General features: G+C 45.9%; 1 protein-coding gene across 1 annotated transcript in view; it reads left to right on the plus strand.

Annotated features, from left to right (window-relative positions):
• Window positions 1–19,709, plus strand: part of CFAP77 (cilia and flagella associated protein 77) — a 61,685-nt gene that overhangs the window by 25,891 nt on the left and 16,085 nt on the right. Inside the window, exons 2-3 of the mRNA XM_075716703.1 lie at window positions 10,912–11,011; window positions 11,572–11,800. Coding sequence (XP_075572818.1) covers window positions 10,912–11,011; window positions 11,572–11,800 — 329 coding nt within the window. The remainder of the gene's footprint in view (window positions 1–10,911; window positions 11,012–11,571; window positions 11,801–19,709) is intronic.

Genomic DNA, 19,709 nt, shown 5'->3' on the forward strand with positions numbered 1-19,709 from the left:
GATTATCACTTCATAATGCGAGTTAGCATTTAAATAAATAGCTGCGATGTAGGAAATTAGAGAGGTTTACAGTCTGAGGCAGCAGCATAATGAAGGAAAATACCACAGCAGCTGAACAGGGGTTGGGAGAGATGTGATGAGACAGAGATTTTTTTTTCCCTTTACCTTTTAGCAACCAAATTTGGGCTGCAGCAGGGAAAATATGGGTCAGAACTCCAGCAGAGCAGGAGCCTTTTCTAATGGCTGAGCACGAAGGGAACATAGAGAATTCTTAAGTGCGTAAAACATCTGATTTAGCAAATATGATGCAATTATGAAGTGACTTTCTCGAGCCAACTCTTGGTTGGCCCACATGGTAGCCCCTTTGAAAGCAATTGGGCTACTTGTGTACATCACCTGAGCAGTATCTGACCCCTTATGTTCTACCCTTTCAAAAAAATATAGGACTGGAGAGAAAAACAATAGAACAAAGTGGAGCTGAAATTGTATTAAGAAAATTTGGTGGGGAAAGCAATGAGGGAGTCAGATGTAGGATTATGGGGAATTTTAGAAATATATATATCTTTCAAAGATAACGACCATTAATTTGCAAGCCAGATAACTTTTGCCATGTTTTTAGCACCATTAATAAGATCAACCCATAGACAACAATAGTTTTTAACCATTGGCAGCAGCTTCCCAGTGCTATTCCAGCCCAGTTTCACAATTATTGTCATAAATGTAGAAAATGAGGCAGGCAGGGCAGGGAAAAACCTCACAACAACTCCTTGGGGGACTAAGGCTCTCTCCAGTGCTTGCTGGTCTTGCCTTTGGTGTCACTGCTGCTTTTTCTGCCATAGGAGAAAACTCTGGGCAAGATCCTGCCAGCAGTCAATCACACTTGACTGCCACTGACTTCTTCAGGAGCTGAAGACATAGAGGCACAAGTGGGCTCAGGACCCTTCTGTGCTTGTCTTGCAGAGCGCCCAAGGTTAAGCACTGCAGCTCTCAGGGAAGTTCAGCTATTACAGCTCCCTGCTTGCTCACACACAGAAGTCCCAACGTGTCAAAATCATGGATTTTTTTTCAAAAAAACATGAAAATCATAGAACCCTTGACAGCCTTGACCAAAGTCCAGCCTTAGGCAGGAGTAAAGTTATTAGTTACCTTATTTCCCAGAGAAAGTCTGACACATTAGGATTTCACAGTAACTGGCTGTAAGTGTAATGGGCAGGGTGTGATTTTGCTCACCAGGTTTTGCAGCTGAATTTCAGCATGTTGAACGCATTTTGCTGTAGGACAGAGCAAATGATTCGGGCAGATTCTTGCATTAGCACAAGACCCTCTGTGCTTAATGGCAGTTCTGTCTAACTGACAGCACAATTTGGGTCTTCATTGTATTTAATATACTTCAAGAGCGGGGGTCAAATTGTCTCATCATTTGCATCCATATAACCCTGCTAATCCCAGGAGAACTGCAGAGTGGAAGCTCAGGACAACCTGTAACTGACTCAATTTTCTCTGCTTAGTACCTTCCAGTTAATTTTTCTAGCATTGTGCCCCAAAATGCTCTTGGTTACAATCCCAGTTCTTCTCAAGTTGATAGGACTGACCCTGGGCAACTGGACTGAAGTCTGTTGGAAGGAGGTTTCTGCCTAGACCCCTCAGGATGGACTGGTGGAGTCTGTAGCCATTGCTTGGGTAAGATGCAGTTCACCCTGCAGAGAGTTCAAGTGAGCACAGCAGGATCCCCGTTTCATCCTATAATTTTCTATTCCGACACGTAGTATTTAGAAAGTGAAAAAGGGACTCATCCCACTCCAACCAACATCCGAAAAGTTACAGGAGCTCTTCATCCCTCAAAGCTTCCAGGTTGTCCTGGTTTCGGCTGGGGTAGAGTTAATTTTCTTCCTAGCAGCAGGCATAGTGCTGTGTTTTGGATTTAGTAGGAGAAGAATGTTGATAACACGCTGATGTTTTTAGTTGTTGCTGAGTACTGCTTATGCTAGTCAAGGACTTTTCAGCTTCCCATGCTCTGCCAGGTGCACAAGAAACCGGGAGGGGGCACAGCCAAAACAGTTGATCCAAACTGACCAAAGGGCTATTCCATACCATATGATGTCATGCTCAGTACAGAAACTGGGGGGGGGGTTGGCCGGGGAGGAGCGATCGCTGCTCGGGAACTGTCTGGGTATCAGTCGGCGGGTGGTGAGCAATTGCTTTGTGCATCACTTGCTTTGTATATTATTATTACTATTATTATTATATTGTTATTATTACTATTTTACTATATTTCAATTATTAAACTGTTCTTATCTCAACCCAGGAGTGTTTCTCACTCTTACTCCTCCGATTCTCTCCCCCATCCCATTGGGGTAGGGGGAGTGAGCGAGCAGCTGTGTGGTGCTTAGTTGCTGGCTGGGGCTAAACCACGACACAGGTGGTAAAAGAAAGGCTCTGTGGGCCAAACTGTACCCCTGCTCACAGCTCCACAATGGCTCTGTCCTCTGTGGTATATTTGCACCTCTATTACCATCACTTTGTCTTCTGCACGGAGCAACAAATGACCACAAGTGCTACTGGCTTCTTCTGTGCTTAGAGCTTGATAAGCCTCTATTTTGCTGGAGTATGAGAAGACAGAAACCAACTTTTCTGTCCCAGCTGCAAGGGCTCTTCAGGTCTAAGAAAAACATGGCAGATGTGTTGGGTGCTGAATGCAGGAGATAGGGCTGGAAACCCAGGGAGTAGATTCCTTCAGGGAGATGGTGCCACTTTTTACAGAATCACCTTTTCTTCTAAAAGGGCATTTTAAATAATAAAATTGGAAGCTGCCGCATATATCTTTCCAACTGATCTACTAATCATATTTCTTCAAATTTTATATCCCTGACCCTTGTAAAGGGATTGCAAGGAAGGCGTTTTTTAAGCTGCATTTTAATAAGTCAATATGAAAGCTCAAAATTATTTAAAGCTTCTTAAATAGGATTATATTTGATTTCTTGTGGGAATAGTGGGGGGTAGTCTAGTAAAGACGTTCTGTCCTGCTGAGGTTTTATTACATTAAAGAAACAGCATCCTTTTTTAACAGCAAAAACTTTGTCTATTCTCTAATGAAAATGGAGATTATTCTGTACATGAGGTGACTGAAGTTGGTAAATTCCTGCATCTGTGATCAGAGATTAGAGTTTCTCCTTGAGTGAAAGCTGAGAGATTCCTGAACCAGAGGTTTGCCCAAATTTAACAAGTTGTCTGTTAGTCTGAAATATTTGCATATTTTGTTCTAGGAGGTACTACAAGTGTATTGACTTCAGGCAAATTCTGCTGTGAAATCACAGGTAGCTCTCAAGGCAGCCGGTATCTCATTTGCAGCCAGGGATTGAATTTGGCCCTAAGAATCAGAGGTCTGTGCCACTGGGGAACTGTTTTGCTATATGGGGAATGTGGCCATATTCAGTCCGCTCGAAAATGCCCACAGTCAAATTCTTACTTGCATTCAACTCCTTTAATGTCATTGTGGCTTATTTGGATGCTACGCTGCCAGCATTTAGCCTAATATGTTCTATAGCACCCAAAGAAATTCAGGAGGAGGAAATTAAAACTACCTCTATGGAGTTGAAGGAGCCAGCAGCAAGTTACACGGCGTGAACAGCAGCTTCACTAAGTTGAGTTGTGCTGGACGTAATCTGGGACAACATCTGGCCTTGAGAACATAAGGGGATTTTTCTTGGAGTAGCAGATGGGGAGGTTTATAGAACAGACCTTACTAAGGATGAAGCACAGAGAAAAGGTCATAACGGCTAGAAGGGGAAGGAAACTTTTTTAAAAAACATTGTCCCATCTCTTTAACATTTAGAGAATGTTCTTTCCAAATCATCAAATAACACACATTCTGCTCTCACCTAAACCTCAGTGCTCCCACTGAACCCAACAGACACTGAGCAAAAGCATTCCCTGGCAGGTGTCCTCAAATCTCTCCCAGGCTCATTCCACCTCTTAAAGGCAAATGATGGCTGTAGCTCAAGAAAGATCAGGTACAGGTAAGACCTCAGTCCAGTGGTAGCTGTAAACTGCACCCATCTTCATTTAGCCCGAATAACCCGTCCTTCCTGCCAGAGGCTTTGTCTTACGACTACAGACCACACTGCTGCTTTAGGGCTTGCAAGCAAGCGGAGGCTGATGTGAACTTCACAAGCTGTGACACCAACTACAGAAACGCATACGCTTCTTTGACCTTCAACGCTGGCATGAAACCTTACACAGACACAAATTTATCGTAAAGTCAGGAGCAGATTTAATAGAGCAGGAGAAGATAATTTTCAATATTTCCATCTCAATTATAGTCAAACACCTCGGTGAGTCTTAGCCTTTGGGGCTGTACCCGGGCTGCCTGCTCCCAGCATTGAGACTGTCGGCAGAATCAGCAGAAATAGCACAACTGGGCAAGGTGGTGGTGATTTATCAGTGCTGAAGTAATTCATACTGACACGGCGGCGCTGAGGAGCAGCTCAGGGTCCAGCAGGTGCCCCAAAGACCCGAGAGTTATATGGTGCCACACACCGACAGCAGCAGGCTTGGGATCTGACTCCCTGGCAAAGAGCATCCTTTTTTTTTTCCAAAACCATTTTCAAACAGCAGAAAGAAGCAGCACTGTTACAGAGAAAGGCAAATTTAACAGTTGTGATACCCTACTGCTAAAATTGTCCCTCCTACAGCACATTATCTTCTAACTGAATAAAGAGTGACTAGTATTCAGAGTTCCAGAATTTGGGGGCAAACAGGATTTTTCAATGGAAAACTAGAAGGTGAATACACCCATGAAGTCAAATGAAAGTATTGTGTACACAAATACTTTCATATCTGTCTGGCCCTTTAAAACCAAAATGATAGAGTTCATTTGCATTTAGATCTCCTTGGCTCCCTCTTTTCATCTAAAGAGAAATCCTCACAAAGGCTGCTTAATTAGACCAAATTAGATTTCCACCTAGTGGCTTGTCATTCATTAGAAAACGCTGTTCTTTTTTTCTGTTTTGGTAATTATAGGCTGGTCTCGCAGTGTTCACTTCAGGCTCAAAGTATGACTTGCATTCATGATTTTGTGCAGATGAGAGGAAAATTATTCAGTCGCATCAAGTCTGCCCATTTTACAAGTTGGATAAAGATCATCACTGGAGTCTTTTATGTAATGGGGTATACTCTCTCTTAAGTCTTTAATGATTAATTGTAATAGCATATCTCATGGCAATTTTCAAGACTAAAAGCTAAGTACAAACTGTTCACACACGAAGCTACTGTACCAGATAACGGGTGCGTTTCCTTAGATATAAGTTTCTGTGTCGGGGACCTACCTGCATGGCTCTCAGTTGTCGGCGTTATGGCCCCGCTGTGAGTGGAGAAGATGGTGCGGGGCCGGCTGGTGCCTGGGGTTGGGTAAGGAGAACCCTGGGACTGGAATTGCCGTCTGCAGCCCAGTTGCGCCACCGGTGTCTAACCCAGCGAGGGGGATGCCTACATCCCACCCATACTCGCAGTCCTCTGGTGCCAGTGTTATGCAAAAAGTAGCTACTAGAGGGGAAAATCTTTCAAATTTAGACCTGACACTCAAAGGTTTCTAGCTAATAAGGCTACAGCTCCCAGTGCCGGTGAGTCAGGAGCACAGGTTAGTGCAGACTGCGCGTGTGGACATATTCTGGGTCAGCCGTGTCTCTACCCTACCTGGGGTAGAGGTTAAACTCGCAGTAAGATCCCTGAGCTTTACCATTCCTGACGCCGAGGGCAGCAGTTTGCCCAACTATCACCCTTTTCTCTGGAAGACTCACACCGCTGTGGGACACTATAATAATTTGGTCTCCTTCTCTGAATACAGCAGAGTACCAGAAAGGTCTGATTCCCTCCCTAATCCAAGCTCCATTCCCTCTGCTGTCCTGTGTGCACACATTAATTCCCTGCCTCAGTTTCCCCACTATTACAGCAGCATTAATGCTCAGTGGCATGTTTTGAAGGTTAGTAAATCAGGGCCAAGATTTCATGGTCCTTCATCAAGTAAAACTTCCTTTGACTTTGATCTTCAATGTTTATGAAAAGCTTCGAAGATAAGTGCCAACTTATTATTAATAATCTTCTTGGGAGTGGAAGTTACAAGCAGTTAGCGGCAGGCAGCCCAGCAGCCACCAGCCCCTGCTAGGATTTCTTCTGCACTAACAAATCCAGATTTTCAGGTGTGTTTTTCTAGCAACGTTCTTGTTTTCCTAACCATTTTTTGTGAGAGAGGAAAAGTAAGTTTTTCCCTCCACCTTTAAAAAAAAAAATCTGATCAAATTTGCCTTTTTCAAAACACTGAACATTCCCTTTCTCATCTACCTAAACCTGATGTTGAGTTACTGTCCCCCAGAGGCTTTCAGTAGCTCAGTTCTGATGTATCCCTGCACTTTGTAGCTCACTGCCTTCTTAGAGTGTAATCAAACATCAAGCTAAGTAGCAAATAAATCTCCCGATCTCATAAGCTGCACAGCAAGATCATGTAAATGCAAATGAAGGGCTTGATTTCAAGCTGTCGCGGGGGGAAGGAGGGAAAAATGCTGGGCCTTGTCACCGCAATCACTTCACTCTGCAAGTGCAGTAAATCTGCAATAATAATAGTAATGGCAGCGTGACGGGAGGCTTTACTGTACAAGGGGGTGTAATGAAAAGGGGAACAGAAGGTAGGGAAGGAAGCAGGGCCTGGCGGGCTGAAAATGCACTGGCACGGGGTTTGCAGGCCTCCACAGGGCAGAGCCATCACGGAGGGGACAGAGCAGCCCCCGGCTGAGTCGAAGCAGAGAGCATTCATGGATTTCCCCAGCATCCCCTCCCAGTGAAGGGCTGCCTTAGATGCAGGGATTAAAAATCCATACCTCCATCTCTCACTGTACCTCTCCACACAGACACATCTCCTACCCCTCTTGCAGTCTCAGTCATCTTCAGAAAATTGATGCAACGTGTGCCGATGGGCCATAAACACCAGGGGATGAAACAAATAAGTCTTGCAACAAAACCTGGAATCCTTAAAGGTTTTGTACTTCCTTATGCCTTTACAATGCTCCCACCTCTTACAAACAGACACGTTTCCGAGCCTTCCTCTTCCTTCACAGCGAACATATTCCAACACCATTAGACACTCAAATACAAATCCAGGGCTCAAACCCAGGGCTGCACAAATCAGAAACTACCTGGCAAAGGCCAGGGAGCTTGATACACCCAACACCACTCGCTCTTCAGCCGACCAGGGTATCCCCATTGATCAAACACCCCCACTGCTGCGGCACAGCCACTCTGAGCATGGCATCCTCCAAACCCCGGACAGACACGCCTGGTTCAACAGTGAGAATTATCATGTCCAAGGGGAGAGGATGCATTAGATGAGTCCTTAAAGACAGTTTGAGAGAGCAAACAAAGCCTCGGCACACATTTCTTGCAGCCCTGGGAGAAGGTGATGATCTCCGCAGGATGCTCTGGGAATGCTTCAGAAAAAAGTCTAGAGTTGTCTTTTTCCAAACGGGCTGGATAAACAGTATTTAAGATGCCAGATTTTCCTCACTGAGGTCGTAAAGGGAGAAAACTTGCAGAAGGTACCCAGAGAAAATTAGGACCGCCTGGGATGCAGAGAGAGATGGTTTTAATTAGAGCCAAGAGGTGGGAAATAAGGCAGAGAAATGACATCTTAATGAGGTTTAATGAAGTTGTCTGCTGATGGGCACAGCTGTCAGACAGATCTGTATTCCAGCCAAGCAGCTTTGTGACAGGCTAAACCTGAACACAGGAAACTGCTGGAGCTGGGGAAGAAAAAAGGACATTCTGCATCAACTTTGGCTCGCTCTCCCCACAGCTTTACAACACAGCACACCTACAACGCCCCAGGACAAGCAAATGAAACCAGCCTGCGAGGCTGCAACAGTGTTTTGCTACTTTATGAATGAGAAAGGCTGTAATCTTGGATTACACTGAGCAAGATTCATCCCTGCTACCTCCTTCCCATTCTTTGCTTTTGTGGGTAAAAGATGTTGGCAGGCAACCACAGTCCTCCGAGTCCATTGATTTTCTTCAGGCACAGGTTCTCTCCATGTTCAACATATTGGACCAGATTTTTTTTTTTTTTTAATTAATTATCCAGCACCTTCAGCTTTATTTATTCAGTGCAAAGTGACTGTAAAATGCCACCCGCTCATAAAAGGAAACAGCGTGCACTCATTTTGCGACGGAGTAAACACCCAACTGTGTTAACTTCAGGTGGTCTGCAAAAGGGAATCTTTAAATCCTGTAATTTCTTCCATTCTACAGAGTTCTGCATTTGAAGGTCTGGAAGCAGCTTTGCCATAGGTTACAAACATCTCTCCTTTCCTGCAGTTTCTCAGCAATTTTCTCCCATCAGCCACACCTTTGCCGTCATAGCAGATTTCTGACCTCACTTAGCTGATCCAGTATCAGAACATGATCCCTGGAAAAAGCCTTTTCTCATGCACCTGAAGAAGGCTACACCATTTCCCTTGTATATCAGTGACAACTAATCTAAAAATAGCTAGCGTACAAATGCCTGTAAATACAGGAGAAATAGATCAGCAATGAAAGCTACTTTATCATCCCTGGCACCGGCTTATACGTTTTGCACGATCTCCCTAAACTCATACGCAGCATGCACATACGGTTTAGCACTGCCGTGTGATATTTCAGTTGCACTAAAAGCCCACTCGCTCCCATCATGCTAGTGCTGGACACATCTGCAAGGGACAGTCCCTTCCTCTGCTAGAGGTTCACTGGAGGCAGCTGGAGGAAAGCAGCCACGTTATGCACAGGTTGTATCAGGTAGCTGAGTCGATTGCTTTCAAAAAGCTAATTATTAAGGTCTGTTTGCAACAAAGGATGTGTAGCCTTGCACAGGGCAAGGAGGCTGATGGGGTTTTCAAGTCTATCACAGGATCTCAACAAGCCCAGAAAATTCATTTTCTGGTGAACTTGTGCTCCTGAGAGTCACAAGGATACCACACCTGCTTTACAGCATCACAACTGCATGGATTTAACAGGACCAAGGTGAAGAACCTCCCTCCCAGACCTGGGAAGCAAGACCCTGGTTTTACCTGAAAGCAGCACTGCATGGGCTTGCAGGTGCAGAGGATTTCATCCCAATGATCACAAACTGGCAAAGCTGACAGCCAGTTTGCCAGGATCTGCAAAGGAGCAGACCTGTTTTCACAACACAGGCAAGTCACTCAAGCAAGCAGGCACAATCTCACCCCTGGACACACTGGTGAGGAGCCCGGCGCCACAGCCACTACGTGCTTTTAAGTTTTTGTGTAGCTGCATATAGAGATGGGAGCTGAGAAACTCCAAACTGAAGGCACAAAGAAATGGCTACAGGCAAAAAAGTTTGAGGAATTATGAGCAAATTCTAGAGACCTCAACACAGAGCCCTCTGGAAAGGTGCCTGTTTTGGGCAGGGGTTATTAACCCTCGCTCTCTGGGCAAAACTGTCTCAGTGAGAGCTTTGCCTGAGCTGAGGGTGATGCAGCACAGCTCAAGCTGCTCCGCAGCATCTTGGTGAGCACCCTTTAACAGCACATTGGAAAGGGGCCACCAGGCTGGCAGTGTACAGGAGAGCCATGGCTGCTCCAAGGCCCTGGCCAGGGTTTGCACCGTGCTGGCTAGGAGCAGAACACAAATTTGGGTTTGGATGATGTTCCTACACGAGCAGCTCCGGTAAGCAGCGTCCCTTATTGACTGCCATACAGCCTCAACCTGCCGTAGTGGCAAGTTGGAGGTGGTTCCTTTTCAGTCTCACTCTCTTCATTTGCTCCCTGCAGAAAGGGCTGCATTTGATTCAGCATCTCCTGATCCTGTGAGCGTTCACTCTGGAGTGTAATAACGGTCATCTCAATGTTAGCATTCAATGATTCACCCGTGAGAAGCACTGGAGTAGCATTTCAGCACTTTCATTCTCCCAAAAAGACCTGCTGATACGTACAACTTCCCAGCTCCTCCAGCACCCTTCCCATGGCAAATAACCTGTCCCAAAGCACCCACACCATGCCTCAGTGCTCCAGGGGACTTGTTGCCTGAGCCTGCTCCAGCTTCCCCTAGCAGGAACGCACAGACCCAGGCTGCCAGGCTCTCGTCCCTTCCCTCCTCCACCGCCTCCCTTTCAAGCAGCAATAAGGTTTCAAGACACACACATCCTGCAGTGACTTCACCATGGAGATGGGAGGGTAGAGACAAAGGGGTGAAGGGAGGTCAGCTAATCCCACAGACACCACCAGGCTGGGACACACATGGACTGGGGAAGAGTTCATTTTAAAGCTAAATAGAAATGAGGTTATTGAGCTCAAGTTCTCTTCTGTGCTATAAACCCCAGGCTCTGCTCCGCCTTCTTCATCCCCCTTATCCTCCCCCTGCAACATGCCTTGCGTCTTGATTATTCCCAGGCAGGAGCAGTGACGTGATTGTGCTTGGGGAAGTTTGTGCCAGTTTTCTAGGAGGGTGCACAACTTGGAAATGAAATAACTCAAAGGAAAGTTGAGACTAGCTGCAGTCTCCCCAGCAGACACCACAGCTGGGCATCCCAGCCAAAGGAGAAATTAACCAAACAAGGAGACTTCAAGCCCATATATATTGAGTCAGGATCCCAATTTCCAGCAAGGCTGGGTCACTTTATAACTCAGGTGAAAACCTATGTGAAATTCAGCATCCCTTAGGCTTCAGCTCTGGTGAAGCCTCATGGCTGTGAGTTCTTCTTTTGCACCGTCACACTCGCTTGTGTCCAGACAGTGGGATTCAAACTCACGCCAAGTGGAGCCAGAGCCACTCCTGATACTCGTGGCTATATTCTGTTACAAATTTTTATTTTCAGGGGTTTTAACTTACCAGGAAAGGTCTTTACACTTCTCTCTTAATTTCACTCTTCTGCAGGCAGAAGTGGGGAAGCCCCAGAGAAACTGCTACACCCTGCCAGGTTTTGATTTTTCATATGGGCTGTATATCCACAGGACAGATGGAGGAGTCCCTGAAGGTATGGCAACACCCTAAAATACAGACCTGCAACGAAGTCCTAAAGCTATAGTAGGGACTCTCCTCTTCTTCCCAGTGCCCTTCAATAGTTCTTACCAAGCTGGAGGTGAAGAACTCCAGCATTCACCCACTTTCATTAATATCACCCAAATTGCTTGGTGACTAGTAAACTTTCTCTGTCATATTTGAAACTTTTATAGGATCACACAGAGCTCAAGCAGAGAGGGTCACAGCAACTGCAAAGGGTGATACACATGGCTACTTTCATAACTTGAGAAAGCTCCTACTTTGTGCTCTCAGGGACAATTCCCCGGTGAAATCAGACTTGCTGAGCAACCCAGGGTGGAGGATGAGAAGACATCCAATTCAGATGGGAGATGTCCCCATATGAAATGCAGTGGGATGGGACACGAAGTTCACTTCACAGTGAAACCATGGCAAAATGCACACAAGCCATGCAAAGCCCTTGTGCATGGTGCACAACCATCAGCCTGCCTTCCTATTTAGGAGTTACCTGAGATTCCTGATCTTTTTGCCTCTCGTGTTTCCTTCCATCTCCAGCAATAGGCCACTGGAACACGGTAAAGCCCAGGACTGCTTTAGTTCAGAATATGCCCCGAGACTTCATCACCATGAACTGTGGTGCTCTGAAGGCCGGCTATACCACAGCCCATGAATTTAATTTGTACTACAAGGCCAAGGACATTCGGCGCAAAGATGATGACTACACTTATGTCAAGAAATGTCTTCCTAAAGTACCTGCAGACTTGACTTACGGCATCACAGCACGGTAAGGGGGAAGGCTTGGGGGCCTTCTCAGAATAAGATTATCCCTCCCTACCCTCACATCTGCATCTCCCCCACATCTCAGCTAGCAGCGTCCCCAAAACATAAGTCCCCTGAACCGGGACATGCTGCAGCTGAGTCACAGGATTAGTTCCATGTCTGATTGCACATGTGTCAGATAATCAACTACCTAAATCTAATCTACATACCACAACACATCCCCTTTGCCCCTGGCACTAAGGGCTTGGAACCTCCTAAAAATATGTTCAATGCCAATCCTTTAACTTGAAGGAACACGAAGAGTTGTAAGCCAGAATAGTGGTTTCCCAGGGTCAGAAGATCAGAGCCACAGCATTTCTACCTGTTTGCACTGGTTGAAATACTCTGGGTGTAGTTAAGGATCAAGTTCTTTATCCCACTCTCTCCCACTTGTTAGCTCACCTTCCTGCATTGGGCAGAAACTGGTAGTACAGCAGGATGGAGGCAGAGCAGCTTTTCACTGCTCTCTCATGCTTTCTTGGGCTCCCTCCCAAGGGCTGGAGGGGAACTGATACCTGCTGCTCCCCCCCCAGCAACCCCTCTAGAAGGGCATAAGCCTACCCAGTTCATCCCTTGCAATGCAGCAGGATGTTTAAGGCTTCACACTGAGTTAGGTCTTTTGCATCGCAGCATCTTCCAAAAGATTTTTATAAAGGATCCAGCATATGTGAACCCTGCCTGTGGTTCAAACAGGTACAGGATTTAGAAGTGACCCATTTAATGTCCCTCTCACATACCAGCTCCCAACTGCCTGTTGTGCTGACTTCTCATAGGGAATTGTGCAACAGGGAGTCTGCAGGGGAGAACATCGACACCTTGCTTAGACTCACTTCTAGGTCCTTCCACTGCCTGTCCTCCACGAGAGCATGAGGGAGGCTGGAGGGCACTGCAGTCTGGAAGAGCCAGTGCGAGTCCAACACAAACAAGCCTTCAAAGCCTCTGAAAGGGGCTGCTGGAGCACGGAAGGTTTTCTTGCTCTGTGCAGGTCTGGATCAGACATTAGGTTTCATTTTAAGAGCTGGATAATAATCACTACCAGAAAAATAACAGCTACAAATTCTAGAGAAAAGACATGATGAACAGCACTGTGTATTTTACATGATAGTAAATGGGCTTTGCATATGCAAATTGAATGGATTTTAAAATGGTATTTAATGACAATTTTCGTAGCAGACATTAACATTAATTGCATCAAAATGAAAATGTAGCATTAGCTTGCTGTTAGCTGCAAATGCCCCAGCTATAAAGCTTTATCTTTATCAGTATCAGCCCTCACCGATGTGACAGGGCTGCTCTGCAAATTGCAGGCAAAAGGGCTTTTATGTTGCAAAAGTATCCCCCAATGTAGACAAAAATCAACATCAATTTTGCTTTATTTCTTCATAAACGGAGGTTAAATGGCTGCCTGTAAGAAGTCTAGGCACGTTTCAAAAGTTTTAAGGAAAATCTGCAGACCCCACAACAGCAGAAGTAGTGGGAAAGGGCTTTTAATTTAAAGTTATTATTGTACAACTTGCCTGCTCCTTAATAGCTACCTTTTATGCAGACTGATTGTATTTATCCCTTTACTTTAAAAGCACGTTATAGACAAAATCAAATTACTGGGATTACCAAGGAGTTGTTAGAGCCATTTTGGTAAAAGTGGGAATTTAACATACTTTTCCATGACTGGCAAGTTAAAGATACCAGCTTTGGTGAGCACTCCCCAGCCCAAGCCTGTCCCTAGTCGCAGCTGACCAGGTTCAGCAAGACCTGCCCTGTTAAAAATTACGTGGTTGTCAATGGATTTAAGTTGCTTCTGCTTTCGGAATTTAAGCCCTGTACGACTGCGTTCTCAGTGCTGCTAATTGGGAAGGCACACACAACTAAGAGACATGCTTGTCTGGGGGCAGAAGAGAACGGTGGTCTTTTTCCATGACTCCAAGCACTTGCTTGCCTTTAGAAGCGTCCACTTTGATAAACATCTCGGGTGCAGTGAAGTTTTTCAACAAGAACAGAGCCTGCATGTCATTCCCTAGCCCAAGGCACAGCACAGACTGAGAATGCCAGAGAGCAAAGGCGCCTTCCCATCGCACTGGAAGTTGCTGCAGCCACCCTGTCTGATGACGGCAGCGCCCTGGGACAACCCCCAGAGCGCCAAGGCAAACCCTCCCAGTCTGCACCTCCAGCCCTGTTGCAGCTCTTCTGCGCAGCTGGAATTGCAGCTAGTGCCAGCATGCTGCCTCAGGGCTGGGCTGCCTCCCTGGGAACAGCAGCACAGGGGCTTACAAGCCCAAACAACTCAACAGCTATCACAGGAATGTGTTTGTGGTCTTGCAGCTCTCAGTGGGTAACGTGCAGGGGGTTCCTCAAGCCCTGGCAACATATCTCCAGCCCCTTCTCAGGCTCTGGGCTGCGCTGCTAAAGGCTTCTGTCTCCTAAAGACACCAAGGTCAGGAGTTCTCCCCAAGCTCACAAGCGCGAGCTCTCCTGGAACATCCCAAATAGGAATGAACACAAATGCTGTGGTTGCTCTTAGTGCCTTATTAATCACGCCCTGGCCCTGCTGCTCCCTCTAGCACAGCGTATCGCTTACGCCTCTGCTTTCCATTCATGGTGGATGTGTGCTGCATGGAGCATTTCACAAGGCAGCATCAGACACTGGAGTGAGCTTTGTGAAGCTTTGAGGCCTCTTTCCTTTCCTGGGATATTTACCTTCAAAGGTCACCCATACCCCTCTATTAATTCCCCATGGGCATCTTCCAGGGGAGAGAAGCAGCTCTGCTTTTTTGCTGATTCCCCCCAGTTCTCTCCCTCCCTTTTCCCAGAGAAATGTTTGCTACGAATCATGTGGCCAGCTTTGTTGTGAGAGTCATAAAAAGGACATTTTTCATCTCTCCTTTTTCCTGCTCTCGCTCCCTTCTCTCTCTCAGTATCAGACAGAGATTTATTCCCTCCCTGATGCCTGTGGCATTCAGAGCTGGGAGGGGTCAGGGGAGGCACTGATGGGACAATAATAGATAATACAGTGGTTCCCCAGGGTCTTGTCCAGCTCCATAGCCGATCCATCAGCAGGCAGTGCTCGTGCCAAGGTCAGCGGTAACGAGGATGTGGTGGGGTCCCAGCCTCCCCCATGGGGCATCCTCCAGTCAGGCTCCCCCGATTCACGCTCCAGCTCCTGATCTCTACAAGAGCTGCCTTGTGCAAGCCACAATTTGCAAGAGAGCACGTGTCCACTGAGCGCAGGCGCTGGGGTAACGACCACATTACAGTGCATGCGTGCTCAGCTTCACTTGCCTCAGCCCCACCACAAACAGGCATACAGGTTTTCTTTCAAGGAAAATGCCCATCAATGGCAATGCCTCCCCTCCAGGAGCTCAACCCATCCCATCCACGTGCTCTGTGCATGACACACTACAGAGCTGTAAGATGTGTGCAGATTACGGTTGCTGTCCTCCTGGACCCAAGCCCTAGGTCCTTTCATTTAAAATAACCCCACAATACAGTGCTACTAGCAGTTGTATTCAACCCCCATAGTCTTTGTGTAATGACCTTGTTTTACAAGAGGGAGGATGCAGGGCACTGAGTGGGCTGGGTTTTGATCATACTGGAGATCAAAAGACACAGAGGGTCTGTGAAGACCTCCAGGATCTTCACTGATGTCAATACAGCTTGGTATTCAAGGTGCATTTGGAAACCCCAGTAGATGTCCAGAACCACATTATCCTCCTATCCAGCTCTTCTGATTGAAGTTCACTGTGCACTGAAATTAGCAGACATTAGTCATTTTTGGAGCTAGAAGTATGCACAAAGATAATGGATGCTCTCTACAGCTAAATTTTAGATTATATTGATTTGTGCAAGGTCACACAAGGAGTTTGAAGCCAAAACACACCAGTGCACTGTTAGTACCCCAAGCACAAGTTTTCTCCCCAAGAGCTAGCAGTGCAGAGCACACCCTCAGCATGAACACACTGTCCAGCATTTCCAGGGCTGCTTTTAGAGAAAAGCTTTCATTTGCCTCTTAGTAGTGCAAGTTTCCTAATTCTACATACTATGTCCCAGAACGTATTTCTGGACGCAAGGACTGCACAGACATGCCATTCTCTGCCATCCTACACCTGTACCTCCTTCAAACCCTGCATGGCCATAACCCTGCCTCCGACATGCTGCCATCCACTTGGCAGTTGGCCTGTAGGTTGGGCTGACCTTGGGTGTGCTGGCAGGATTTCCCTGGCACTCTGTCATCCCCATGTCTCCTGCCAGGTCCCCCCTACCGTCTGCCTTCACTTCAACCGTCCCTTTCCTGAATTTTACATCCCATTTTCCTTCTAACTTCTTCTCCTCCTAACATTCCACCTCCCATTCTCTAAAACTGGCCTTAATTCTTTGGCAGCTGCTTTCACCATGTTCCTGCAGCAAACTCACCACTCTAAAACATTTGGTCATTGCAATCTCTCTTCTTCAAATTGTTACAAATGGCCAAGGGCATCAGTTATCCAGTACCTCCTCTTTTCTTCGTATCATTTGCAATTGTCCTAACGCTCTGTTGACAATTGTCTCACTGGCCTTCAGCAGCTCAGCTGTTACCTTGGCTATCCCTGCAGCTTCCCAGCTTAACTGACTGCTCTGTCCTTAGCTTTCACCTTCCCTGGGAAGGGAGGCTTCAATGGTCATGCTTCTGCTTTACAAGTGGCCTTTCTAACCAAAGTGTCCATGATGTTTGCACACAGCCAGAACAAAGTTTAGAAAGCTGCCCAAAAGGCACTTAGATATTTCCAGTGTCTATTTGACACAGAGTGCACTGGTAAGTTCATTTTTGAGACACTTAAAGAACATTTCAGATCATTAATATATGGTCCTGGGGAAAAAAGCTCATCTAGCTATAGACCAGCTGCAAATATATGTCAAAGAAACAAGACTGAAGAGCAGAGGGTGTTCCTGGAAAGAACCCACCAGGAAAACCTGGACAAGCAAGAAAGATGAATATTACAGCAAGCCCACATCTGATCCACAATCACTGGAAGCCAAATAAATAGAGTGTAAAGCCACAAAAATCCAACAGATTGGGGCAAACAAAAGTTTTAGGAAAAAAAAAGATCTGAACACTTACAAAACAAATCATAAAAATGAAACATACTGACTGGAATCACTGTCAGGCTGAAGGCACCAGAAAAATGCAACCAAGTTAAAAAATATAGGACTCCCATCAGTTCAGATAATTGCATATCCAATCCAGTTCAAGAGCAAAAGGCACTTTGTGTCTCTGCCACCATTCTCACATTGCTAAGATAAGAATTTTTATTTCAAGAATCATTTTCTTCTACTGGAGACATTCCAGGCTGGGTATGTGCTCGCATTGTTGTGTGTACATTAGCTACCGTAGAGCTCTCAGCTGCATCCACCTGGATCATGCTGCCTGTGCCCAGGTGGCTGCTGCATCTGGTTGGGCAGTAAGACCTGTTACCCCCTTCAAACAATCCTGAGTGCACCGTGAAGATATTGGTTCTCCTTCAGTGTAGTTATTTACTGCACTTGTAACAGTTCCTGACTACTTCAGGCTCCTGGATTAAGAGAAAATAAACAGCCAAGTCATAGTTTGGCATAACATTCAGGTTCTGCACATCAGCCACAGAGCTGGGGAAAAAAAAGATCTAAAGGATAGAGGTTTAAATCTCTTATTACCAATTGCATTATACTGAATAGGAAAGTAATTTACTCTCTCACACAGACTGGCTGTTGTCCATGGGTTTTATCTCCATTGATTACAGCTGGCTGAAAAATTTCTACCAAAACTTTTACCATCTAACACCACTTCTTGCCACAAGTGGAGTTTTTTCCCTTGCAAACTTCTGCTTTTGCAGTCTGTGCAATGAAAACCTGGGTCAGGGGGAAATAACCACAGAATTCTTTTTGTGAAAGCAAAGCTTTTCAGCCCTCATTGACATCTTTTCCTTTCAAATGAAGTAATGTTCCCACCCAGCTGGAGAGATTCAAGCATGAGATGAAGGTCAAGGGGAAGACCTTGCTCTTTGATTTGTTTTGCTCAGTGCTGTGGGGTTTTTTTCTTGGCATTTTACTCATCAGGATGTTTTGCATTTGTTGATGGCTGCAAATTGAGCACTGTTCACTCTCAGCCATGGATTGAGACCTCCAGGCAGAATAGCTCTGCCCCATAATCACATCCCACCTGAGTTTCTCACAGGGTAACAGCAGATTTCCAGTCAGTAGACAAATGTGTTGAGGACAAATCTAAATAATCTTCAATTAAGTCAGCCAAAAAGTATCTCCAACCCAAAAATCAATGCTAATGCACAAATTCCAGCTTGTGAAGCCAGGTATTTAATGGGTAAGAGCTGGCTTGGTATCTTCACTGCAAGACACATGTTTCCATGTGTGCATTTAGGATCGTTCCAAGTATACGTCTCACTCTGGGCCTGGGAGGGAATAGTAAAGCAAATTGGTGCTCTTGTAACCATGTGTACTCCTAAGTACAGCTATGAGCATCTGATAAATCTTTTAAAGTGCATGTTTACAATGGATTTTATTCTTTTTACTGTTCTATACATACGAGCCCTCTGAGCAAAATAACAGATCCTCTGACACTGAGAAGAAGTCACTGCCTCATTGGCTGCCCACAGTGAAATAATTTATATTGTTATTTCCTCATCCAAATTACAAGGATTGTAAAGAAGCTTCAGAAATTCAGAGTAATCAGTGCTTCGACGGCACAGATCCTGCAGCTGCCACACGGGTGAAAGACCCACTATTTCAACTAAGAATTTTTCCAGCCTGAAGGATGGAAAAAAAAAAATTGGTCCCTGAGTGTTTTCTACCAATTTTTCTCTTGTTATTTTCTTCAGTGGTTAATGGAAAGTGAGGACAAGTGGAGATCATTTAAAAATGATCTTTCAGGCCTCTTCATGGGTTTATTGCCAGGACCTATTTAGAGGACCATAAAGCTGTAAGGGGCCTATAACTTTACTGTATAGTTCACAAGCTTCTTAGGAAAATGAAGAGCCTTTACATTCACGCCCTGCTTGTTTTGCCATCTCTCCCCCTCCTTACAAACACACCCGCACGTGTGTGTGCAGGGACTGCCGGAGCTGCTAATTGAATTCACTCTTGTGAAAGCGTTAACAAATTGTAAGTGACCTTTTATACAAATTTCAAAGTCAAGAATTCACCACTAACTGCACATCCCTCTTCTGCCATTCACTGTTATGCAAAACCCACAAACAATTAAAAGAAATAACCAAGAGCCCAGCGGCCCTCTTTCCTAATTAGCTGCAGGAGGCAATGCTTGGGAGTGTGGCTAAGTGCTTCAATTACCTCGGCCCTCCTCGCTGCCCTTGTTAGAAGAGACAGGTCCACTGGCCAAAGGGGAACAATTAAGGCAAGGCAGAGCCAGGCAGTTTGCAGGGGGATGCCGTGGCCGTGCCGGCTCTCACACAAGGGCCAGAGCTGTAATCATGCCCCAGATTCCTGCTGGGCTACACAGAGACAAATTAATGGTAGATAGATGGCTCGCTCCAGCCCATCAGTAATGAGGGAAGAAGGAAGACAATATAACAGTACAAGGGAGCTGTAATCAGAGTTTTCCTGTGCTATCAGGCCTCTTTCAGGACAGAGGGACCTGAGCATTAATGTCTTACTGCGGCCCGCTTTGGCAGTACCCCAAGGCCCCGAGCAGAACCGCAGACCCCAGCTTGTGCTTTATTTGCTGAAGATAATCTGCGCTGGCTGCACTGAGGAGCCCCGCACTCCAGAGGTGCTGGAGACCAAACTGGTTCCTGATAAGAAACCAACCTGAGGTGGTGGGAGCTGGTTTGGCTCTCCCAGCCACGGGCCAGGGGAAGATCTCTATATGGACACTACTACTTCAGGACAAAGCC

The sequence above is a fragment of the Pelecanus crispus genome, chromosome 9 (genome assembly GCF_030463565.1).
Source record: "Pelecanus crispus isolate bPelCri1 chromosome 9, bPelCri1.pri, whole genome shotgun sequence".
In the NCBI taxonomy this organism is placed as follows: domain Eukaryota; kingdom Metazoa; phylum Chordata; class Aves; order Pelecaniformes; family Pelecanidae; genus Pelecanus; species Pelecanus crispus.